This window comes from Scophthalmus maximus, chromosome 5 (genome assembly GCF_022379125.1).
Source record: "Scophthalmus maximus strain ysfricsl-2021 chromosome 5, ASM2237912v1, whole genome shotgun sequence".
Taxonomy (NCBI): Eukaryota; Metazoa; Chordata; class Actinopteri; order Pleuronectiformes; family Scophthalmidae; genus Scophthalmus; species Scophthalmus maximus.
The window spans coordinates 13,122,673-13,146,811 of NC_061519.1; the positions used below are offsets into that span (position 1 = coordinate 13,122,673).

Genomic DNA, 24,139 nt, shown 5'->3' on the forward strand with positions numbered 1-24,139 from the left:
GTTGGATGAGTGTAGGGATTGCCTTCCCTTAATGTGACTGACCTCACTGTCATGGTTGCTATGGTAGCTTGCGGATGGAGTGACTGAGAACAAATGGGGTGTGTATTCCTGCTCATGGTGCTGGTATGGTGAAGGGGGCGCTAATTGAGAGCACAGAAAGGGGGTTTTCCTAAACAATGGGGGGATTGTGTGCTTGTTAGAGTGTTCGAGGAACAGCACACAGATCCTTCCAAACAGCATGGATTTTCTGCATCAAGTCGCCTATCCGCTGCACCCGAACACTTGCCCTGCTCTGCCTGTCAATCTCAGCTTTCTCACTCAAACGCGGGCAGTTTCTTGTCGTCGGTGGGCTCGGCTTGTGATGGGATGCCCTCACAGAAAAGAATGTGCTGGAGTGATTGAGGAAGACCAGGACTAGCCCATGAATCAGTGCTGCCGGCTCTCACTCTAATCAGAAAAATGTGCGTGTGTCTATGTGTGTGTGTTCTTGTATTGTGCCTGGTGCCGCAGTGCATGAGTAGTGGTGGGCCCTGCCTTGCAACAAATTCAATCTGACAGCAGGAACTAGTTGCAGTGTGACTACAACTCCAGTCCCCCTCCCCCATATGAGCTGAACCCAGCATCAAGGGTCATTATATAACCCCCTCCTCTCTCTCTCTCTCTCTCTCTCTCTCTCTCTCTCTCTCTCTCTCTGTGTGTGTGTGACACATTGGGATTGTTGCTGGAGTGTCAGGGGGTTAGAAGTTAAGCTTTGGTCTTTTTTTCCCCCTGTCAGTGTCTCATCCTCTTCCCCATGCTGCCTGAGCATCGAACGCCTTTCTCAGTTCAGTCCATTCGTCAATTGAACATGTTTCCCAAGCAGAGATTTACATACACATGAAATAGAATGTAATACAATCGTTGTACAGTTGTAGCTAAGAGAAAAGATGCTGCAGCATCCTTGCTTTTGCGCTCCAGTGAAGTCTTCTCTGTTAACTTTGACACATCTGTTTACAAGCATGCACCCTGTGTACTCTCTCTCTCTTTCTCTCTCCCTCTGTATTCCTCTCTCTCTTTCTCTCATGCACACACATACACACACTAGTTTCAGTAGTGCTCAATTGCCATAGCAACAAGGATTGGCAAATGCCCCAAATATCTATGCTCAGCCAGTCAGTCACAAATAGCATCCTCATCGGCTTCAGATATGCTGATCGCTGGCATTCATGTATACTTCTATTTATAAGAGTGTGTGTGTGTGTGTGTGTGTGTGTGTGTGTGTGTGTGTGTGTGTGTGTGTGTGTGTGTGTGTGTGTGTGTGTGTGTGTGTGTGTGTGTGTGTGTGTGTGTGTGTGTGTGTGTGTGTGTGTGTGGGAGAAAGGAAGAAGGAGAGCTTTCTGTACACTCATAAGCAGCATCTATCGCTGTCGAGGCAGACTCTCTGGATTGGATACTGGTGGTGATGGAGTGAACCCATAACAAATCGGGATGACTGCGGTGTATAATTCAGACCCGCACAAACTCCCCATGGTCTCACGATGGGGATGTCAATTTGTCACATTTCCCCGGTGTCTGCAGACCCCAGCTCGTTCCCAACGCACACGACTGACAATGAGAGAGATGGTGTGCGCTCTATTTACAAAGTGTGCGCGTAACGGTGCGTCTCCGTGCGTCTCACCGTCATGGACTAAATGTTGCCTTTATCCATCTGGGCGCATTGCGTCAGCAGCCACGTGGCCACGGCCGGGTTTGTGTGGACGTCACTGACGTTTTCTCTCATTCCTCGCCTTCCCCTTCTCGGGGTTTTCTTTTTTTCTTCAGTTCCACCGGAGCATCTCTCTCCTTCTGCTCTGCCCCTCTCTCTCCATCCCTCCCTCTCTCTCTCTCTCTCTCTCCCTCCCTCTTTCTACACCGCCCACTCCTTCCCAACCATTGATCCCACCACTCACCGCCGCCTCGCCAGCTTCTTCGCCTCATTACATCGCCCGCTGCGCTTTTCTGCCTTTTTTATTTGGAAGGGACAAGAAACCGCACATTTTGGACCAAAGGGGAGAAGAGGAGAAAGACAAACAAAGCATCACCGCCATGGCGACCACCGAGGATAAAGCGGCCACCAAGGAGAACGTGTCCAGCTGGAAGGACTCCATCTACAACCCGAGGACCGGGGAGCTGCTGGGGCGCACGGCCTGCAGCTGGGGTAAGGATCCCCGCTGCACAGCAGTCCCTCAGTGCGTTGTGCTGTGACATTCGCGGGGCCTGTGCTCAATTCACCTTGTCCCATTTTGTGTTCTCATCTCCAAAGCGTAATAGATGTGTCCATCTGGAATCTATAGCCTGAAACATGTTTTTTTTTCTTTTCAAATGTATGGATTAAAATGACTGGCATGTAGATATTGTATGAGCCGAGGAGCCATCACAGGCCTACATGAAGGTGTAAAGGAGAAGCCTGCACCAAGAGGCTCAACCGACATGAAAGATGCTATATCCAAGGTGTGCACCAGCCTCTAGTGTTTGCTGCGTTGGCCAGAAATAAGCGACCAGGTGATGATGAAGGGCACAGCATCCAATTAATATTCATCATCTGAATTAATTGGACAATCCGGACATCTCATTCACACTGCAGACCGCAATCCTGATGAAAACCCCCCATTACCTAATCATATCAGAAGGGAGTGTGCTACAGCAATCCTGGGCTGAATCCATAGCTGATTAGGGCATACGTTTTTTTTTTTGTTTTTTTTTATGTAATGATTCCCCCAGTTATTCCCAGAGTGAGGTAGTAACACACCACCCTCCCTCCAGCAGCCAGCTCCTATAGGCTAGCACGGTCTGTCAGGCTGCCTGGGCCCCTGTGCTGCTGTGCAGTGGGATGCTCCATTGCAGTTGCATGGCCGCCCACATTAGCATGCCTGTCAAGGTCAAATGGGATTCCCTCTCTCCCATTTCTCCCTCTTTCACATACTAGGTAGGTGCATTGTGGGATACTGTCGGGGAGGAATGCGAGGAAGAGGGGGTGTGCTGCAGGAAGCTGAGGGGTCCATCCCTTTTTTTTGTCTGTCAACTAAGAGGGCATCTGTGCTGTGAGAGCCTGGATGCTGGTGAACCCTTTTGACTCTGATGTTTTCATTGATACGGCCCCTTTTTTACCCCCCTCCTCTTGTCGTGGATGGAGGAGGCACCAGGCGCGTTGAGCACTGCAGCATCGTCCCCAAAACTTATAAACTGAGTGTCTGTAGTGAATCCTGGAACGTGTTTTGTTAGCAGCCAGTAGCATGCCCCCCCCCCCCCCCCCCCCCCCCCCCCCCCCCCCATTGTACCAAAATGGTCTCTCTCAAAAGGGATAGTACACTCAAATGACAGTTTCCTTCAGCCTGCAGATGAGGGACAATGAAGACAATCTGGTTTCTCTGTGTGGTTTAAGCTGGTAGTCAATTATACATGACCCCATCTCTGCCTCGGTGGTGTGATCTGTGCCCCTTAATAAACACACCTGTAAAGAATCAAACAGAGAAACTAGTTATTGTGTAAAATGACATTACCACTACAAGTGGGACAGCTGTGTAGTGGAGAAGGGAAAATGTGAATGAAACCCCGTTTTCACACGTTTATAGTGCCCCCTGCTGACAGGTGCGGGAACCTTACCTTGGCAGTGTCACACTAATGTTGTAATTTACAGTCATATTGTATCAGTCACGATACAATCAGAGTGAGATCATTATGAGATAATACACCACGACGTGGACGCGTCATTAGACACGTCTGTAGGTCGGGAGACAACAACGGCGTGCGGCGCTGTTTTACAGTCGCTTCATTCGGGGTATCAGAGGAGAAAAGCGAATACTTCAAATGTTCTATATATGTTCCTGAAGGTGTCGATGAAGTCGCGGTCGCTCTCTGCCAACGAATCAAGAGCTCCCCCACGTATCGTTTGATTGGTTGGCCCCGAATATCTGCTATCGAATGATCAGCCTGGCTACGGTGGCTATGCTAACAATAGCTATGCTAGCCAAGGCTAGCAATAAATGTTTCCTTTGGGCAGAATGAATGAAAAAAAGACTTCATTTTTCTGCTGTCGGTTCAGAAACTTTGCACGCCTCCCGACAACACAACACACAACATACACGTAGACGTTGTGCTCATATTATTATTAATAAATAGAAGAGAAAAAAATATATATTTTTAAATTATATATATATATATATATATAATCGATCTGCGTCTCCTATGACCTCCTTCCCTCACTGTGTCTCCTTTCTGACCTCCCTCCCTCACTGTGTCTCCTTTCTCTCTGACCTCTTCCCTCACTGTGTCCTCTTTCTCTCTGACCTCTTCCCTCACTATGTCTCCTTTCTCTCTGACCTCTTCCCTCACTGTGTCCTCTTTCATTCTGACCTCTTCCCTCACTATATCTCCTTTCTCTCTGACTTCCTTCCCTCACTGTGTCTCCTTGCTCTCTCTGTTCTCCTGTGTCTCGAACCTCCTCCAGGCCTCATCCTGCTGTTCTACCTGGTTTTCTACTGCTTCCTGGCCGGTATGTTCGCCCTGACCATGTGGGTGATGCTGCTCACGCTGGACGACAATGTGCCGAAGTACCGAGACCGTGTTCCCTATCCAGGTGTGTGTGTGTATGTGTGTGTGTCTGTGTGTGTGATGCATGGGAGTGTACGGGGGGCTTTCGGCCACTGTAATTGGCAGCGTTTCTCTTTAAGGCATCCATTATTCATGCTCGCACCAATGCGATGCTGTCACAACAATGCTCTACATTACAGCTGCTTTTTGCATCGACCTGTTTTGGAGCCTCTTCCTGTGAGAAGTGCCCAGAAGTGCATCTGGGTGGAGAGTGTCTCGTGCATTACTTTCCTCCTGTTCCTCTGGTGTAGCTCTGTGTTCACTATTACTCCAATGTCTTTGTTGCAGGGCTGGTGATTCGCCCCCATGCACTGGATATGGCATTCAACAAATCGGACCCGCCAAAGTATGCGCAATATGTCAAAAACCTGGAGTCCTTCCTGCAGAGTAAGTGCACCTTTCCCCAAGAACTGATAGAATTAACTCTGCTCTCCTCCTCCTGGATTTTTTCCCATTGATTCTCACTGTATATCTGTATCTCCCTCTCTCCCTCTCAGGGTATAATGATACAAAGCAGGAGAGCAATGAGGACTGTCCCCCCGGAGACTATTTCATGCAGGACGATGCTCCGGAGAAGAAAGTGTGCCGCTTCAAGAGAAGCGCCCTGAGTTTTTGCTCCGGCCTTTCTGACACCAACTTTGGATATTCTGAGGGCAAACCGTGCGTGCTGCTGAAAATGAACAGGGTAACATTAACTTCTGACGTGGACTGATTCATGCTCTGTCTCTCTGTGGGTTTCAGCAGCTTAAAATGTGTTTCTATTCATTCAATCTGTCAGTCGTTAGTATTCAACCTTTTCTTCCCTGTCAGGCAGCATCTACTCTTCCTTTCAGCCCCCAAAATTATTGATTTCATTAATTTCTAAGTCTGGCTCCATCTGTTTCTCCTAAAAAGTCTCAACTTTTCCTCCGTAGATCATTGGCCTGAAGCCTCGCGGGGATCCCTATATCAACTGCACAGTAAAAGTAAACTTGTTTTTTTCCGAACTATACATGTGCCACTTGCTTGCATGTGTATTTTGTGAACATGTCTTTCTTTTTATTTCTCTCATGAAAAAGCACAAATGACCACAACAATATTTTCTTTCTGTTCATCTTGCTTTCATTTTTCCTTCTTTCTGTTTGTTTTTGTCTGATTTCTTTCTGCATGCTGTCTCTGATGGTGTTAGGGTAAGAGACATATGTAAATTATCAGGATAAGGCCAGTAGGGGTGTTAGCACATTTTTATTACGTAACATTGTGCAGGCCTCAGTGCCATATTCAAGTCATTTCAGTCTAATCTGCATTATTTCAGCCTTGTGCAGATAAAAGCAGAACACGTCATGTTTTCCACCTCGTCCTTTTAATCTCTTCCACGACAACAGAGACATTGCTTTTCCTTTTTTTTCTCCATGTCCTGTCTCATGTTATCTTGGAAAATGTCTTAGTTTGATACAATTTAACATAATGCATTTCATTTAGAATCAGGTCCTCACGGGTTAAAACATGTTCCTCTCTGCAGAAAGACAACCCGATTCAAATGCAGTATTTCCCCAGTGAGGGGCGTATTGATAAGATGTATTTCCCGTACTACGGCAAGAACATCCATGTAAGTATTTATCCCTACTCGGATCATGTCCACTTGCATCGTCACGCTGATGCATTATTGACAGACGGCTGTCTCCTTCCCTGACGCAGGAGGATTACGTGCAGCCCCTGGTGGCTGTGAAGCTGCTGCTCACCAAGGAGGACTACAACAAGGAGCTGGCGGTGGAGTGCAGGGTGGAGGGCTCCGACCTCTGCAACAACGACGAAAGAGATAAGTTCCTGGGCCGCGTCACCTTCAGGATCAAGGTGGTCGAGTAAGAGAGTTAGACGGCCGGTAAAAAGGGAAACCGGGTGCAGAGGCTGCCCATGTTCGATAAGGATTTATGTTTAAAGATAATAAAAAAAGGAAGGAAGTGTCAAATGCGTCACGAAGACTGCATGTTGGAATGGGGCCAAAACATTAAATGCAGATTAGTTTGGCTTCCGGGTTGATACAGATATCAAATTGTGCTTTGATTGACATTTCTGACTCTTCTTTCCTTCATGATTCCTTGCTGACCTCCTCAAAGATTCCCAGAACAAGACACAGGTTCTTATCCTCACCATCCGTTCATCCATTCACCCGTTGCACTGATTCTTCTTCTCTCAGTTTATATGATTTTTATTTTTTTAGTATTGATGTGAATAGGAAACTTATCGCCATTGCAACCAAGCCATTTGGCGCTATTGTGTAGTTGCTGGTACAATTTTCTTTTGATGTTCTTTAGATTTTCCTGGTTTCAGGAAGAGGGTGTTGTTTTTTCTCCATCTCTCCAACCTGTATGAATGACTGTATTAGCGCTGGTGTTGAGAGGATTTTTATCTTGCTGTATAGTGTAATTGAGAAAGTAGAACGTTTCCAACACATCTCCAGAGTATTCACATTCTCACGTCACAAAGATTTCATAGGAACGTACCTTGATAATCAAGTATAGCCACTGTATCCCTGTATATGAAATGCCAATTACAAAGTCCCTTTTGACATATAAATACATTGTGATCCTTTACCATATTTAGGGAATTATAGATAGATCTTTGTGTTCTGGTCTCCGTGGCCACAACCCAGTCTCGTGCTGTCTGTCTGTCTGCATGTCCGTCCGTCTGTCTGTCCGTCTTCCTGTTTACTCACCTCTCCACTGCAATAGCCAACATGTGCGTGAGCCGTCCGGGACTAGATCAGTTGTCCCGCTTCACCTCGCAGGTTGCTGCGTGTTGATGGTTGCTGAGGCGACACACACACGCACGCACACACACACAGAAGGAACATGTCAAAATTGCTCTCAAGGCGGAGAGGTGCTGGAAAAGCGTTGCAAAAATAAAAGGCCCACTGTAACTATGTACTGTATATCTTTACGTGATCTGTATATCTATCTGGGTCTCAAAGATTGTTTGTTGGTTTTTCTCTTTTCTTCAACCTGTTGATCTGATTGTCTGCCAATCTATTACTCTTCAATGTATATATATACACTATCTACCATATTTACTTGATTCACACAGTATTTTTGTCACAAAACACAATGTCTGTGCACTGTAAAGAAATAATTTAAGCAAAGATTTACAGGAAATTATCTTATTCAAAGCTATGTTTACACAGTCTTAAGGAGGAACCCGCATTCGAAAGAACAACTTGTAACATCTCTTCAGGGTGCCTTAAGACCCGATGAAATAAATTGTGGAATAAAAGTGATTTTGAAGAAAAAAACTGTCTACTTCATTTATAATGTCTTCATTGGGCTGAAGCAAGTATTCAGTGTAAAAAAAAAAAGGTTCCGTACAATTGAAAGTCTTTAAATTCAAAATCATACTTAAATAAAAGCATAGAAGTATTAAGAGCAAAGCATACTGAAAGTGTCAAACCTCACTGGTTCTGAAGAAAATGGCCTCTGTGACTGATAATTCACTGTAAATATCATTAGATTATTAATAATACATGAGTTATCAGTATGTAATTGGTGTAGTTCATATACAGGTTTAGTTGTATAGTCCACTTCTAACCGACGGGTCAGGCTACCTCCAAAGGTCGATAAACCTGTGGAGGTGTTTAATGGGGTTGGACAAAACAAAACAAGATGACAACAGCAACAGAAGGAACTGTGGCACAAAAATTTGTATTCTTTTTTGCTTTTAAAAATGTTGCTTTTGTTCTGAAACATTTGATATTTTACCTCTTTTACTCTTTTTACAACTACTCATAGACATCTGAAACATGACATGATATCTTAGTAGACAGCTTTAAATGTTCACAAGCCCAAAAGGTTGGCTGACTGATGACTTACTTAATCTGTGCAATGTATAGTTTGCAACAAGATGGACTTAAAAGTCTATCATTTCCCCCTGAGGTGTAGGGGAGTGAAGTACGGTGAAGTATAAAGTAGCATGTAAATACACACGTGAAGTTCAAGTACCTCAATGTTTGGATAAGAACAGTAATAGTACGTTGCTACTGTCAGTAAATCAATATTATTTATCTAAATGAGCTAGAGCAACAGATCATCCAGGCCCAAGCATTAACGATAAACACATGAATCTTTAAATGAATACATCATGTACATATACCACTTATCCTTTGAGGGTTGTGGGAGGCTGGAGCCAATCCCAGCTATGTAGATGGATGTGAAAAGAAATTGTTTGATGGACGAGAACTTAAATTCAAAGCAGGTTGTGTGCTTTTTTACCCGACAGCGAGGAGAACCAGGCAGATTGAATGAGATGGCTGAGATTGAGTTTTGGTAATCACGTTCCGAATATCACCGTGGCAGAAGTCTGCCGCCACATGAGGGAGCCACAAACAAGCCGGGCGGAAACAGGCAGTCAGAGAAAGCAAGGCTGCAACATGGTGCTGCCAAGAGGACTGAGCGGTTGCAGAGAAACCCTAGGAGATAAGTGATCCTTTTTATGTTTCCCATTTGTGAAATCTTGTGTTTTTTCAGGATGCACACACCAGTGTGGACAAATTCACACGAATAAACCTGTCCAATGGTTTTCACAATATCCAGTCAGCCACTGAGGAACAGGCCTGGTGGTTAGACGCTGGGATTTGTTTTCCTTTTGACAGGCCATCACTAAGGTCATCTGCAATAAACCTGTGTCATAGTAATGAGATAATGCTAAGAGTATGTCTAATGTGTCTATTAAATGAATAGATAACAACCTCATTGGTAGAAACCTTTTATTGTATTGCTGATGATTTTCTAGTCACCTCTTTCAGCCTTTGTTTGAGAATTGTAGCGTGTGCTCTGACCTGCAAGTGCAAATTTCTAATTACTAAGATGTTTTCTGAAGCATAACCGACAGCCTGATCACAGTGTGAATGACTGTAGTCTACCGGTAACCGTACCCCCAGAGATCCCACTGGCTGCAGAGGTCACTATGAATCAAGTCAGCACTCTGAGGTCCCACCACACCTGTCTAGTGCCCCTCGATCCGTCCAGCTCCCACGGCACCCTGGGGGAAGCAGCTGCTCCGTCCTTCACTGTCAACAGCAGTACCCAGAGTCCTGCTATATGTGCGCTAATCTCTTGGGGTTTAGCAGAACCAAGAATCCACCTTGGAGTCTCCTAAGCTCTCACCGTCCTTGAGTCAGATGGCTACAAACAAGCGGCGTCCGACAACAAAAGAACACAACCGTACAGACATTTTTTCGTCGTTTGTGCGTTTCTCCGCCAAAGTAGTGCGGGCAAAAATGTGTTCTTAAAGTCTGAGCTGGAACGGGACACACGGAGATCAGTGTTCCTGTTTCTCTATTTAGACTATTGTGCAGTGATTTGCTCAATGACGATTTCCCCCTTTTTCAACTCTCAAGCGCAACGTTAGGTTTGTCTTTTAAATTCCATGCACGCGGCGTTCTCTCTCTACAAAATGTCAATATGTGGTGAAGTGATCAGCTCGGCTGCGTGGCTGCCAATTTCTACTCTGATCCTTTGCTTGGCAGTAGCACTGAGACGCTCCAGAACCCGAGGGCCTCTGAAGCTGATTTAAGCAAAGAAGGCGCAAGGATAACACTGGTTATCGCCTTATCAGCTAAGAGTTGAACTTGCCAATTTGCCATGGCCTGGAGCACAGCCTGGCTCTAGTCAGCATCCTGAAGGGGATTAACGCATCTGCTATTTTTAGCTTTTACTCCTTGGCGGCATTTTCTCTGTAGTAATATATGGCCCAGGGACCGTGCATTACACGGCCTAGTTTGGGTCTCGGGACTACAACAAACGTATTGAGGTACACATTTAGAATCGACATCAAAGGCACCGATTTTAAAAGAAATACTTTAATTTATTCAAATGATTCAAGGTTCAAGAAGTTTTCTGCTTTACATCTGACATTTCTATAGTCGTAAATCCTCTCGTGTTATATTTACAGGTACATGTATCATATATATTTATATCGTATTAACATCAACTGTAAAAATTCAACTCTGCCCAAGATCTGGAAAATTTAAAAACTCGAGCGATTAATTACCCTGAGACAAGTAAACAAGAATTAAAAGGATTTTATTCTTTTGAGCTAACCCAAGTCTCTACATTTTACCTTTAACGACCGACAACGGAATCTTTTTTTCTTTTCTTTTTTTTTCAGGATCTGGCTAGTTTGAGTTCTTCACACACATCTCAAACTAAGAAAAAAGAGACCTGAAAGTATCACAGTGTTTCAGGGCCGTGAACAGGGCAACCTGCACGTTCCTGGCACAGGAATTTCCTGCCCAACTCTTCTATATCTTCCTCTTCCATATGCAGCAGTGAACTGCTGTTGCTGCACTCATCTCTCTCCTGCCATCCCGGGGCTGTAGAGTATCCATTTCCCCCCGAGGTTGAGCCTCGTAGCACCAGGAGTAGAGAGACTCAGTGAAGCTGGGTGTTCGGTGTTCTTCGTTTCTTCCCTAAATTGAATTCTTACATCTCTTTTTTCTTCATATCTCTGCATAGATAAATATATTTCTTTATATACAATACAAACACATGCAGGTTGGGGTGGCTTGTTTTTTTTTTTAGGACATTTTTATAAAACTAAAATGTGGAGAAGAGGGAAAACCAGCTGGATGCAGATGCGGTGATCTGCCTTAATCATGAGGTTTAGCATCACACCATGTAACATTGAACACTACAACTATTTCTGCCATATATGGTTAAAAAGCACTTGTAGAGACAGTGGGGCCTTGTGATGGCATCAATAAAGGGCATGAGAGGGAGGAAGATTCCGTAACCTTTACAGTCCACCAGAAGATGCTCAAACTGAACAGCTTCGTGGTGAGCGTGACGTGTGTTTGTTCCAATTGGTTTAAGGTTTAAGCATCGCTTATTTTGTGAGTTTGGATTTGGACAGTGTCTTCATAAATTACTATAGCATTTCTGGCACACAGGCCTTTAACTTACTCTTCTATCACTAGTATCCTTTGTTATTAGGTTGTAAAATTACTCCTAGTTATTAATGGTCAAAGCTGTCGCAAGTCTACATCATTAGATCTGCAAGAGACGCTGTGAAGCAGAGAGTTGATGCTCAAAATACATCATCACATTTTTCATGTTTTACCAGACTTTGCCCTGAAAACACTACATTTTTCTCAACAAAGACGCTCATGCTCGCCTGTTTCATGAACCATGGTCCATCTTTTTACATCGTTATTAGTGTGCATCTTACTGAGAAAAGAACCAAATCAATGAGTGTTGTTACTGGTAGGTGCTATCAAACACTGTGGCTGCTCACAGCAATATACAGGTGCCGGACTTCTTCTCGTCATCAGCATCTCCTCCGCCCTCTTTCCTGTTGGGATCATTGAGCTCTGTAAATAGTCCAGTGTCAATCATTTCCTGTTGCCACGGAATGGGCACAGCGCCGGTACCAAACTCCTTGAAGAATTTATCATCTTTGGCGTCAAACTCGATGCCCTTGATCTCGGAGAACTCAGCAATGTCGTCGGTGTCCTTGGCGTAGACGACGTTGGGCTTGGGCACCCAAGGAGGGTCCACCAGCCCGGCCTCCAGGCGAGGGAAGTTGATGGTCTTGAACCAGCCGTGCTTCCTGGGATCCTCCATGTTGTTCCTAATGAGGAGGCAAAAAACATTATATACTTGTTCAGACAAAGTTTTTCTGTTACAGTTAAGGTAAAGCATTTGTTGCCTTGGTGTTGCCTTTGCTCAACAGTTCATTCCTAATATGAATGTAAGTCCAACTCGCTTTCCCAGACATTCATGACACCATGATTACCTAATTACATGTGGCCGTGACTTTAGAAGAAAATTTTAGAAAAAAAACAATGACAAAAGTTTCAATAAACTAAAAGTTTGCACAGGATGTTTCAAATTCTGATTGACTCCTCGTGCCCTGCCTGAAGCTGCACAGAATACAGGAACCTCTTACTTCATGCCCAGGCGCTCCTCTATTTTCTTCTTCAGGAACAACTGGATGATGTCCTTGGTGACGGGATCGAAGCACTTGTGCTCCCACTTGGGCTCTTCGTTGAGAATGCGACGCTGCACCTCTTCTTTCTCCACCTTCTCCTTCTTGGCATCTGCGCCCTTGAATGGTGTGTAACCGGCCACCATCTCATAGATACTGCAGCCCAGGGCCCACCAGTCCACCGACGTCCTGTACGGAGTTTTGCTCAGCAGCTCAGGGGCCATGTATGCTCCAGTGCCAGCCTGGAGGAGGGAGAGGAGGTCAGGAGGGAAGACTCCATATGAATACATTCATTTTACACTTCAAATTGTTAGAAAGTATAGTGTGTTTGTTTTATATGTTTAGAACAGTTCCGATAGTGACTCTGGTATAATTGACTCCTGTAGATGGAACCAATGAAGAAATGAACAGATTTATGCGATTGCACAGCATCATGAACAAAATGTTGTTCACGTGGAAGGACAGACTTAAAACAAACAATTTGTCCCAATAACATTGATCTGTTGCCCAGGTTACTGAAACTCCTAATTGTCGCTCTTTCTCTCTGTAACTGTCACCCCACCTTTCCCCCTCTCTGCCACTCCCCCCCCCCCGCTCCTCCACTCCCCCCCCCTCCCCCCCTTCGGTTCTCCCTCCCTCTCCCTGCATGACCTCCCCCGCAGCCTCGGACCAGGGGCTTAATCTTAATGCTAAGCTTACTACCTGTCAAGAGTCATGTATGTCTACACACTCAGCGTAGTCCCGCCTCTAACCTAACTTAAAGGCTGTCCATTTCTGGAGGTTATCACCACCAGCAGTAAAACGTTACAGTCAGAATGTAACCATGCCCCTTACTGCGTCGGATGCATTAACAATGCACACATGCTGCAAACAGGCGTGGAGCCCGGTGCTTACTGTTAGCCACTCCTGAGGCCTTGTTGCCAAAAAAAAGATGGTGCTGTAGGATGCACTGTCCCTTTACAGCAGTAACACCTAAAGACATTTGGAAACTATTATCAGCCTCTGCTTCTGTTTCACTGTACAGATTATGATTACTAAACATGTCTGGAACTTTGCGATCTGATCTTGACTCCTTAGTGTGATATCGACTTGGCCAATGATGTGTCTGCATAGGCTCTACTGACTGATCAGTGTAGGCATGATACAGCAACTCCATTGTGTGTGTGTGTGTGTGTGTGTGTGTGTGTGTGAGTGTGAGAGAGAGAGAGCTTAACAAATAAAGAAAGTGCAGTATCTGCTCAGTTGCAGGGAACAGGTTTCTAGAGATTCATCCGCTGCGTTGAAGTCCCCTTGTTTGCAAACTACCATGTCTTAACATACTCAGTGTAAGTTTTCACCCGGATCCGTCAATCTAGCCAGGGACAGACTTGTGTAATGCTCACTAAGAGGATTAGCGGACCAAAGCCAGCCTTGCCTATAGGAGGTGAGCCCAGTCACTTTGGCTGGCTGAGGGAGCATCAGAGTACTGGATGATGAGCTTACTGGACTTTCATAGAGCTAAGAGCTTACTCTTTGCTACTGCAAGTCCTGAAGTACCTCGTCGCAAACGACATCTTTTTTCAGGTCATCCACGGGTTAGGACAGGTGTGTTGTAACCATGAGAATAAGCTTGTGGTTATGCCCAATGTGTATAATATATGTTTTTGGTTGGACTTGACTGATTGTTAAAAGCTCAGTGTTTCATCTGACTGGCCATTATAATACACTGTCACAGTGACAACCTTTTGCTTTGCATATTCGCAAGTGATCCAGGTGCCAGAAGCCCCTTTGTGCAGTCAAAGTGGTGTCACATCAAACTGAACTCACTGATGACATGGTATTTTTATTCTCAAGGAAAGAGGCAGAATTACAGGTGACTGGGTTCGTTAAGAGCTGTGGGAAGAAGCAGCAGCACAACTTTCACAAGGTAATGCCACCACAGAAATAACTTGACCTCTGCCATTTACCGACTTCTACCTTATCCAGCACTGGACCTCCCCGTTCTCTGACAGAGACCCTACACAAAATAGCAGCCTATAAATGCCCAGGGTATAGTCTGACTGCTCAAGGATCAAATGAGTTATATAATGGATTCAGAGACTCTCATTGCACAAATCTTTAAGCAATCCAGTAATCCCTGTCCGGATTTAAAGTAAAAAAAAACCAACAAGATAGACAGCCTGTCCAAGAACCTTTTAGCTCCAACCTCATTCTGCAGATAGCCGGTGATGTCTGCGTTCATCTGCAGTTATATTTAAGTCTGTAAACTTAGACCAACCATGTAGACACAACGTGACCAAAATCTTTCTGATTTAAAGATCCGCTGAACAGAATCAGGATGATTCTCAGCTGCCCTTTGGTGCATTAAACTTTCATGCAGGACTTTGAATAACAGGGGGAAAGAGCCCTTCAGGTCAGACATCTTACATCATCATTCCCGTAATCATCGCTCTCATCATCCAGCTAGCTGCTCTCATATTGAAAGCACGCTAATGGCTTTGAGAGTGCACTTAGTGCACATCTTTATTGTGTTTCAAAAGTTAAGGAACCAGCATTTGCCATTTCATAGTTGTGTGTGCATCTACTCACCATCTGGGTGACAGTCTTCCCCGCAGCAATCTCTATGGCCAGACCCAGATCTGAGAGTCGGCACTGGCCCAGGCTGTCCAGCAACACGTTCTCCGGCTTCATGTCGCGGTATACGATGTCCATGGCGTGCAGATGCAGGATGCCGGTGGTGATCTGCGCCGTGTAGTGGATGATGCGCTTCATCTCGATGCCCTTGTCAGCACCCTTGCCATCGTAGCCTATGTTGTAAATGTGGTACTTGAGGTCTCCTCCATTCATCAGGGTCATGACAAGGCACAGGTGGGTCTTGGTGTCGTACGCGTAGGCCAAGTTGACCAGAAACAGGCTGTTAACCTTCTCCAAGATCTTCTTCTCTAGCAGGGCCATCTTCTCACCACCCTTCTTCTTCAGCCGCTTTTTACACAACTTCTTACAGGCGTACATCTGCCCTGTGTGCTTCACCTGTACCGCACATACCTCGAGAAAGACAAAGTATTTGCTCAGATTATTTAAAACGTATTTATTTATTATTTCCTATGCACAACCAGTTCTCCTCACAGCAACAAATCAAAAAGCAAACTGACAGGCTGAACTCTAAGCAGCACAGGAACTACTATCTACTACTTTATACTTAAAATCATTAATCTATGTCATCACGTATTTCACAATTGCTACATTCACAGACTTTTCTGAGGGCAACTTGTTTGCTTTGTCTCATTTTACAATGTCTCCTAGAGTCACACTCGTCAATCACTGGTCAAACTAAAGGCAAAGAAATTGGTTCCAAAACTCAACCTCAACTTGACCCTCGCCTGCTGTGTCCTAGCAGCCCATTTAACAACTGTCTCGCTCACTTCTTTGAACAAACATTTATTTCTGGTATCATTGCCTCTCTGTAGACAGGGAGGATCGAAGAACTTGATAGTGTTGTTTAATTTTCGACCAATATATATGCTGCTCTAAAAGAACTGTAACGTCAAATTTAGACAGGGACAAAACAGCAGCTCTCACCAAAGTTTTTTAAATGACAACTTTTTAACAACAACATCACTGGATATTTCTCAGTGGCTTTTTCTTTTTTTACACACGTTGGTTTATTTTGGGTTGTACATTCCGGCTCGGCGCTAAGAGCTTGATTCAGTTAAGGGGTTCCATAAGGCACGATGTTGGGTCCTCTGTTTTAAAAAAACGTTAATTTAAATATTAACTGAGTTTACCTCACCTCATATGCATCTGACTCATTCAGCTTGAGCCTTCTCCAGATAACAGTGTAACAATGGCAGAGGATTTCATTCACGAGAACTGTGCAATTTTCTGTTCCTGCAATTTACATGGTTAAGTATGCAGACATGTAGGCTTATTCATACGTCGACGTGACAGTTTGTCTTTTATAACAGTTGAAATGTTTTTCCCCATTTGCCAGGTATGCCTGCATGCCACGTGACTTCATGGTCACCTTGAGACGAGCTAAATCCTCCCAATTATGTAAGGTATGACCTCCTGTCCTGTAATATCCTTCTGTATGCGTCAAAGTCAGTGACACTCACCCTAATACTTGACTTTAGCTTTATCATTACATTTCAAAATGTTGAATGCATATCATCTTATTATGTGTTATAATACAACATCGTTTTCACTAATAACACCTTCCTACCCGAGGAGTCTAAAGACAGATACAACTAAAATCAGTTAAAAAGGCAAATTATTTACAGGAACACTATTATTTCACTAACACTAATATTTCAACTGACTTTTATCAAATTAAATGTTTGAATTCTTACCTCTCCGAAGCCTCCTTTTCCCAGAGTCCTGAACTCATAGAAGTATTTGTCGCTGATGGGCTGTTTCTCATACTCTTTCCACTGGAGGAATTTATCAAATAACGGGTGTGCTTGGTAATCTGTGAAGGGTTTCCCCTTCAGATATTCCCTTACACCTTCCTGGACTTTGCCTTTAATCACCTCGTCAAAGTTGGCATCTGTCACAGACTTGCATTTGTCAGCAGGCTCCCCGGCAAGAAACGAAAGAAAGGATTTGGAATCAGCTTTGCAATACTTGTTGATGATGTTTTGGCGCGCCTTGTCTTTCACTGTGCCTTCGGCCAGGTCCCAGTCATTCAGCTCGTCCAGGAACTCAGCAGCGAGCTTGAACGCGGGGGTACTTGACAGGAACTCACGGAAAAACGTTTTCCCAATCGGCTGCCTTTCACAAAGAGATGAAAAGTCCTTCTCAAGGGAAGCCCGTACGGTTGCACATTGCTCAGGCTTGGGGAGAGACAAGCTGCGACGCCGCCTTTTCATCTCCTTGTCATCACCACCCTGGGCTTTTAGGTAGGCCGTGTTTGCCACCAGGTTATCCAGTCCCCCCATGTCGCACATCTTGGCGGCTGTATGTGGTCTGTCCCCCCTAAGTAACTGGGCTCTTCACTGGCTCCCAAGGGATACCCTCTTACAACCAGCGTGGCACCTTTCAGAATATGTGTCCGTGTGAGAGTGCAACTCTCTCTGAAGCCAGCATGCAAATAAGCTCCTTCACCCAACCTACCTGCAAACCTAAGACACACTGACACACCCAGTAATTACTCATTTAGAATTAAATACCAGGGAGGGATTTTGGCTTAAGGATCTTTGTGTGGCCTATTCGAGGATGCTGTGCACGTAAAGGGAATCATAAGCAGACTCTGTCCTAAGAGGCTTTGTAAGTCTCTATATGCGCTCAGTAGTCTTCGACAGTGGTCCAATGGGTTGTTTGCTGTGCATTTCATGGTGAGGTGAAGTAAAGGTAGAACACAAAACGAAGCTGAAGACGCTCAGGAAATAGCAAGACACCTTTTAAAAATGACTGTCATTTGAGTCCTTATGAAAGTTGTGAGCACCTAGAGTGACACAGTCATGTTTGGTAAAACAAACCTATTAACTGAGGCAGTCAATATTGTTATCCACGGCTCTACAATATGGCTGAATATGCCCATGCATCATCATCTTCTTCTATTTCCTGCTCCCAGTCTCAGCAGAGCAGGTACTTCTGAGAGCTTCCTTCACATCTGTCTGCTACTTCTTCAGTCCTCATACTGTTTAAGTCTCATCATTTACGCACCTAGATCGGTGACACCACCTTTACAATGTCAGCTGCTTTGAACATTTAAGATTGTAATGTTGAGACAATCAATGAAGAGTGAACAGTGAGTAAATACTCATCTTGATGAAAACACACATTTAAGAGTTTTCCTACAAACAGAATAGAACATTCCCTCAGGTAATTTCGTAATGTTTTAAATATTCATGCCGTGTTTATCATTTAATCCAGAATACTGGTGTCATTTCACACAGCATCTTTGCGTGACAGACATGTATATAGATGTCTTCTCTATAGAGCAATGTTAGGTGCCCGGTAAGATGCTATAAGTGACTCTAGACTGATTTAGACTGATAAAGTGCTAATGGAGTACACGATCAGAATAGCTGGTTTCTTTACTATCAAGTGTTTGTTCTGCTCCACTCAACCGCTGAGCAACAACACATGATGGCAAAAAAGTTCAAATTTAGCAGAATCAAAAACAGAAGTGTGACAGAAATGAGGTTAAGGTGAGGACCTGTGATAGACCTGGTACCCAACAGTGATACTAGACACGCACAAGAGACGGAAGCCAAACCTTTTTTAGACAAACACATTGGCATGTTTCTGTTTGAACTGAAAACATTAACGTTAACTTTCTACGTTAATCTGTTTTCTTATCTTTTTACATTTGCTTCACAGTTGCGGCACGTCACTCAAACCGGACAGGGTGGTCTTCATTTTTTTATACATGTAAATTGATGAATTGGCATTTTCATTTCCGTTGTTGCTGTTGGCAGTAGCCCCTCCACTACAACTGTTGTGATGTAGGTTAATTCAGTACGATTAACCTCGGATAATATTAACTAATCCTGTCTCAAATGGTCTCAAGCCATCGGTGGCCTGCACAAGATCATTGTTGGCTTTGCTTGCCGTCAGAGCTCCAGACTCAGCTCTTGGACTTAAAAAAGCCACAGATGACACCCACATAGGGTAACTAGTGTGTATAGTTTAAAAAACACACAGATACACACACACACGCACAACAACAATCAGGGAAATTTTCATTTAATAATAATTTATGCAAAAAGTTCAGAAACAGTGGTTACATCGAGGAAAGAGGGAACAGACGTACAAGGACCTTTGTTACAGATTTTATAAAGACAGAGGCATATTGGTTAAAAAGATCTGTTGAAAATATCAAATATGAAAAATGTCAATCATCTTGTAATGGGATCATAGTGTCAGTACATAGGCCTCCTGACTGGATAAAAATATGCCATAGGTTTCATATTTTACCAGGTCAGGCAAGGCCTGTCATTATCACAGCTTAATGCATTCATTCAAGAACAAAGTGTGTTTGGCACCAGCTTCAAACAAACTGTCATGAATAAAAAAAAAATGGGAAATATGGGCTTAAGTAATACAGAGGTGACGAGAGATATTACAAGAGTTATTCAGAGATTGAGCAGAGGCTCACTCGGCGCCTCTGCTCTCATTCAGACGTATGCTCTTTTCTGATTTAGATGTTTGATCTTTGAGCAGCCTACTTGTTTGACCTTGGAAGGATTACCGTGGCCTGAAGAGGGGAGTAAAGGTTAAGATAAACAGAGCATACTCATCCTATTTCCCACATGGCCCACTGCGTGGTATTTTTACATGTCTCGACCATATCCTCTTATGGCGTCTCTCAAGCTTTGCACAAAAAGAGGCAGTAGGTGGGAAATATTCACAGCAGGGGGGAGAAAAGTACAGAGAACAAAAGCGCCAACACAACTGCAAAGTATCTCAAAGTCTCAGTTCTTGTTGTCATGTCACTTTAAATGAAAAGGTGTCCTTGCTGTGTGACTACTTCTCATTGAGAGGACTGACTGCACATTTGACCATGAGAGCAACGTCGGCCGGGTGCTGAAGATGGTTGGACCTGGTGACCTCACAGTAAAACGAGAACACAGGACAGGAGCAGCTACTGTAGAGGCGTGTACTGGAAGTGATGGCACATGTCAGTGACTGATTGTTTTATGACAAAGGCCATGTGGAAATTAACTAGCCCCTAGACAGGCAGTGGGCAGGGCCAGAGAGCACCTCGGAGCCAAACAGTCCACAGTGTGAGTTTAGGGAATGTTTGGTGAGAAACAACCTCCCTACTCAAACTGTCTGCAGCTCATGGTGTTCTGACTAAAACCGTCTAAGTTTCAGTAAAAAGTGCTGGTGCCCAGCTGATGGGATATCAATGTCAGATCTGGCGAGGCACTACAAGAGCAAGTATAGTGATGATGTCAGCGTGAGCTTAGCAACGGGTTGGACCATTAGCAGCTTGTGCCCCCTAGGGGACTGTTTATTTTTCTAGCTGGACTGCACTGTTAATCCTATCAAATCTCACTGACATGATCTGTGTCTACTCGGGATCATGGTGTAGCTGATAGACAATATCTGCCTTTTTGTGCTGGGTCCGAACATTCATTGTACTTGTCATAACTGTATGTTTCATTAATATAATAATTGCAATTTATTATTATTATTAATATTACAACAACTGCATCAACAGTATTATTGATAGCTTTAAACAAGTTTACTCCCCCATGTCAGCGTTTGTTGTAACTTTAAAACCTACAATTATTAGCGGTACTTCATGTTTGTGATAATCTTTATGATATACATCAGGAATTAAAGTGCACTTCCCTCATAAACACACATGAAAACTGAAACTGAAAAGTGTTCAACTTAATAATAAGTCACACACTTTGCCTAGTTGCAATGGAACAAGAAAGGAACAATCAAGCACATATTAATTACTTTTCCAGATATCTGTGAATCTGCATACTGACTACTTTCTTAATGAACTGCCCCTGGTTAACTCGCAACATGGAACAAAAAATATAACTTATTAGATTTTCTTAATTAGAATTACATATATTTACCAAAATAACCATTACCCAATTACCTTTCAGCACCATATTGATTTGTTACTAAGCCTATGTCCCTTGAGTAAAGCTAACCTTAACTAGAATATTACAAGTAAATTGTAATATGAAAATTAATCTAAAAAACAATTTCCTGTTATATCAATTGTTTGTATTATTAATGGATATTAAATCAAAAAAGTAATGGCACAGTAGACATACAGATAAAATCTCCCCATATATCCTGTATAGGACTGACGACTGAAAAATATTTGACAAACGTAAAAAAAAAATTGACAAATAAAACTGAATATTCTATCATCGTCTTAAAGGACCTTTTTTATTTTGACGTTACCTGAAGGCCACCGTAGATTCTTACACACTTGGAAGGTGAGGGTGAGACGATGCAACTTCCCCACCACACTGCTCAGTGCCTCGTGTGTGTTTCACTATATGTCCTCCAGGGTTTGGTCAGGCACAGGCTCACTGGAATCAAGAGCCGGCCTCAGGCACAGGGTTGTGGGTCGGGATCAACAGCACAGCACGAGTTGGTGTCAAAGCCAGTGCCAAGTGCCAAGACTCTGATCAGCGATGATGCCAAGGTGAGATTCTTCCTCAGTACTCAGTCTGCTTTGATCTTGAGCTTTCATAAGGAGACTCCTCCGCCTTTTTATCGGGGTCAGAAACCTGTGCGGCCTGCTCCTCCTCGGCCTTCAGCCTCCTTCGGCTGAGCATCTTCTGCAGCTGTATCTTACTGGTGAAGAAGATGTTGCGCCAGCCCACCATAAGAGCCAGGGATGCCACTTCCCCCGAAACTGTGTTGCAGCACTGCCGCACCGATTGCTCCCAGAACTCCTCCGAGCCACAAAGCTGAAAAGCCAAAACAAACGAAAGACCTGATTTTGTTGCATTAAAAAATGGCATATTCATTTTGATTTACCAACAACTATTCATTCACTTGAGAAATAACCACAGCAGAATACAAAATGTGCAATGGTGGAACCTTAAATAATCAACGTAATGTTTCTTATCTCAGGATACAATTTACTTTGGGCAGCATTTGTTTTAGAGTCTCTCCATAAACTCACCTGCCTGAACCTACGTGACGTTCGTCCAAGCTGGCCCACATCCTCTAGTTCAAGATGACTTATTATCCGCAGAAGTAAGGTGTCAGACAGCTGCTCCAGATAACCATAATGGCCCTCGCACAAAGCCTTGACGTAGGGCAAGATTCGCTGACCGAAAACCAGAATGACCTCACCTGGGAAAAGGCCTGTTATTTAACCTGTCATTCATATATAAGCATTCCATTTGTTCTCACGTACAATATTTACAAGACTAGAATTATAATCTGAATACAGAGCAATATTCACCTAAAACACGTAGTGTAATTAAAAAGCATCAATTTCTCTGCATGTCTAGTGTAAACAGAACTTGCTTCTAGGATTATAAAAGCCTGGGGTAATTAAAGCCTGACGGTGCACCCATCATGTATTTATGAACAATAAAGTCTATGTGCTCTCTTTTTAACCTCACTTCGCTAAGCACAAACAAACCTGTGAAGTGCCAATTCTTACTGGCACATCAAAGCCACGCGCAGCTTTTTCCGAGGATGTTCAAAAGCAGTTGTGAGTGTTTTGGGTTTGTTCCTGTTTAAAATGACTCCTACCATAAAACAACTGCCACAAACACTCAATTTACAGATCATAGTAATTCCCACTGCTCTCACCAGGCCTCCTCTGAAGGCCACGAGACCAAAGAGCAACTCACCCATTCGCCTTTTTCCCCCCAGACAGTTTCCTTGCAACAGGACCCTGGAACTAAAGCCGCTAAATTCAATTCCATCATTAATTTCATTATGTACGCCTGTTCTTTGCCTGCTGTGTCAACTTCTATCTTCTCCCCTGACGAGACTTATAACTGGCAAATATTGTTTTATTGGTCCCTGTTGCTGGTCTGTTGAACTGTGCTGTGAATGCAGGCCTGGCTGCGCCCAGACGTCCTTACTCTGCAGCGCGGCGTCGTCCAGGAAGTCCTGGTGAGACTCCTTCAGCTCCCCGGGCTTGGAGGACCTGTCCGCCGCTCTCGGAGAGATCTTCCACCACCTCCATATCACCTGCAAATGCCAAGTCAAAGCATGACTGGTGGTAGAATGTCTACCCTTTTTTCTTTTAAACAAGCTATGAAAACCCAAGGCTCTCATCTTGATTGCATTATTTGTTGTTAAACCCTGTACACAGCAGCATTCTTGTTTATTGCAGTTGGTAAAGAAAACAGATAAACAGTCAACGCCCATTGCGATAGTTGTGATTGTTAAGTTGTACTGTATGAAGGACACAAAAATTAGTATAAATACATTCTTAAATTTGTCAAACTTTTCCATCGCAAACTGTGCGTTTATTCATTTATTTGTGTATTTAATTATTTATTTTTGCATTTATACCTTATAAAGGTTTATACCATTTATACCTACGTCATTCTTTGTCCTTTATAGTACCGTCATGGTTGTAACAGCAAAACAGTGGAGGTGAACGCAACACTGAAAAAGCCAATTTTTGGTGCCAATTTATTCTCTTATTCTTGTTTTCATCGTTTATTTTGTAGGCAACAGTTTGATTCTATTCAAAGTGTCGTTAGCGCCGCAGGTGGCAGTGAACAGTTAGGGTAATGCTAACGTTGCTTGCAAGTTCAGCTAATGTCCGTTACTCTAAAAGTTCAGTGAAGAGTTTTGTTTATGATTTTTTTTTCCTTTGCATCCAGAGCAGCGACGGTTGTGACGACGAACGGCGACACTTACGTGTGACTTGGTCACAGAGAGCTGGTAGAAGTTCTTGTTGGTCGGGGGACCGCGTCCAGACGTCTCGAACAGCGGGTCCGGGAGGAAGGACGCCATGATAGCAGAGTGTGGCTGTTGTCATGGCAACGACGCGTCCTAGGCGCCAGCACGTGGAAGAGGAAGCAGCTCCGCTTCTAGCAGAAATGACTTCTGTCACGAACACAGTGTGTAAACTGTAGCTGACAAGATGGTGAAGTAATGGTCGCGGCTCCAGGATATTATATTTGATATGTGA

The 24,139-nt window shown here is 43.9% G+C and overlaps 3 protein-coding genes across 4 annotated transcripts; 1 reads left to right on the forward strand and 2 right to left on the reverse strand.

The window, feature by feature from the left end:
• The first annotated feature begins 1,733 nt into the window (after positions 1–1,733).
• Positions 1,734–7,870, forward strand: atp1b3a (ATPase Na+/K+ transporting subunit beta 3a). 2 transcript variants are annotated; one of them, XM_035633081.2, is made up of 7 exons: positions 1,734–2,176; positions 4,466–4,594; positions 4,897–4,995; positions 5,106–5,293; positions 5,523–5,573; positions 6,110–6,196; positions 6,286–7,870. In XM_035633081.2, exons 1-7 carry the CDS (start codon positions 2,065–2,067, stop codon positions 6,451–6,453), a joined length of 834 nt encoding a protein of 277 aa, XP_035488974.1. In that variant the 5' UTR covers positions 1,734–2,064; the 3' UTR covers positions 6,454–7,870. The 2 variants fall into 2 exon arrangements, with proteins under 2 accessions (XP_035488974.1, XP_035488975.1); XM_035633082.2 differs by lacking the exon at positions 1,734–2,176 and adding an exon at positions 3,355–3,796.
• Positions 7,871–10,645: 2,775 nt separating this feature from the next.
• Positions 10,646–17,662, reverse strand: grk7a (G protein-coupled receptor kinase 7a). The gene is made up of 4 exons (XM_035635525.2): positions 16,893–17,662; positions 15,133–15,588; positions 12,526–12,806; positions 10,646–12,207 (listed from the first exon to the last, which is right to left on the reverse strand). The coding sequence occupies exons 1-4, from the start codon at positions 17,487–17,489 to the stop codon at positions 11,868–11,870; spliced, it is 1,674 nt and encodes a 557-aa protein (XP_035491418.1). The 5' UTR covers positions 17,490–17,662; the 3' UTR covers positions 10,646–11,867.
• Positions 17,663–19,217: 1,555 nt separating this feature from the next.
• fbxo36b (F-box protein 36b) lies at positions 19,218–24,055 on the reverse strand. The gene is made up of 4 exons (XM_035635539.2): positions 23,866–24,055; positions 23,076–23,184; positions 22,157–22,329; positions 19,218–21,938 (listed from the first exon to the last, which is right to left on the reverse strand). The coding sequence occupies exons 1-4, from the start codon at positions 23,959–23,961 to the stop codon at positions 21,684–21,686; spliced, it is 633 nt and encodes a 210-aa protein (XP_035491432.2). The 5' UTR covers positions 23,962–24,055; the 3' UTR covers positions 19,218–21,683.
• Between the last annotated feature and the right edge of the window lie 84 nt (positions 24,056–24,139).

Excerpts from the sequence above, each read along its gene's own strand:
- grk7a (XM_035635525.2), bottom strand. The coding sequence starts at position 17,489 with ATGTGCGACATGGGGGGACTGGATAACCTGGTGGCAAACACGGCCTAC. Across the intron at positions 15,589-16,892 it reads GAAAAGGAGGCTTCGGAGAG|GTATGTGCGGTACAGGTGAA; the intron begins GTAAGAATTCAA and ends GTCTTTCTCGAG. Across the intron at positions 12,208-12,525 it reads GAGGAGCGCCTGGGCATGAA|GAACAACATGGAGGATCCCA; the intron begins GTAAGAGGTTCC and ends CCTCCTCATTAG.
- fbxo36b (XM_035635539.2), bottom strand. The coding sequence starts at position 23,961 with ATGGCGTCCTTCCTCCCGGACCCGCTGTTCGAGACGTCTGGACGCGGT. Across the intron at positions 23,185-23,865 it reads TCTCTGTGACCAAGTCACAC|GTGATATGGAGGTGGTGGAA; the intron begins GTAAGTGTCGCC and ends TGGCATTTGCAG. Across the intron at positions 21,939-22,156 it reads CGTCACGTAGGTTCAGGCAG|CTTTGTGGCTCGGAGGAGTT; the intron begins GTGAGTTTATGG and ends TTGGCTTTTCAG.
- atp1b3a (XM_035633081.2), top strand. The coding sequence starts at position 2,065 with ATGGCGACCACCGAGGATAAAGCGGCCACCAAGGAGAACGTGTCCAGC. Across the intron at positions 2,177-4,465 it reads GCGCACGGCCTGCAGCTGGG|GCCTCATCCTGCTGTTCTAC; the intron begins GTAAGGATCCCC and ends AACCTCCTCCAG. Across the intron at positions 4,996-5,105 it reads CCTGGAGTCCTTCCTGCAGA|GGTATAATGATACAAAGCAG; the intron begins GTAAGTGCACCT and ends TCTCCCTCTCAG.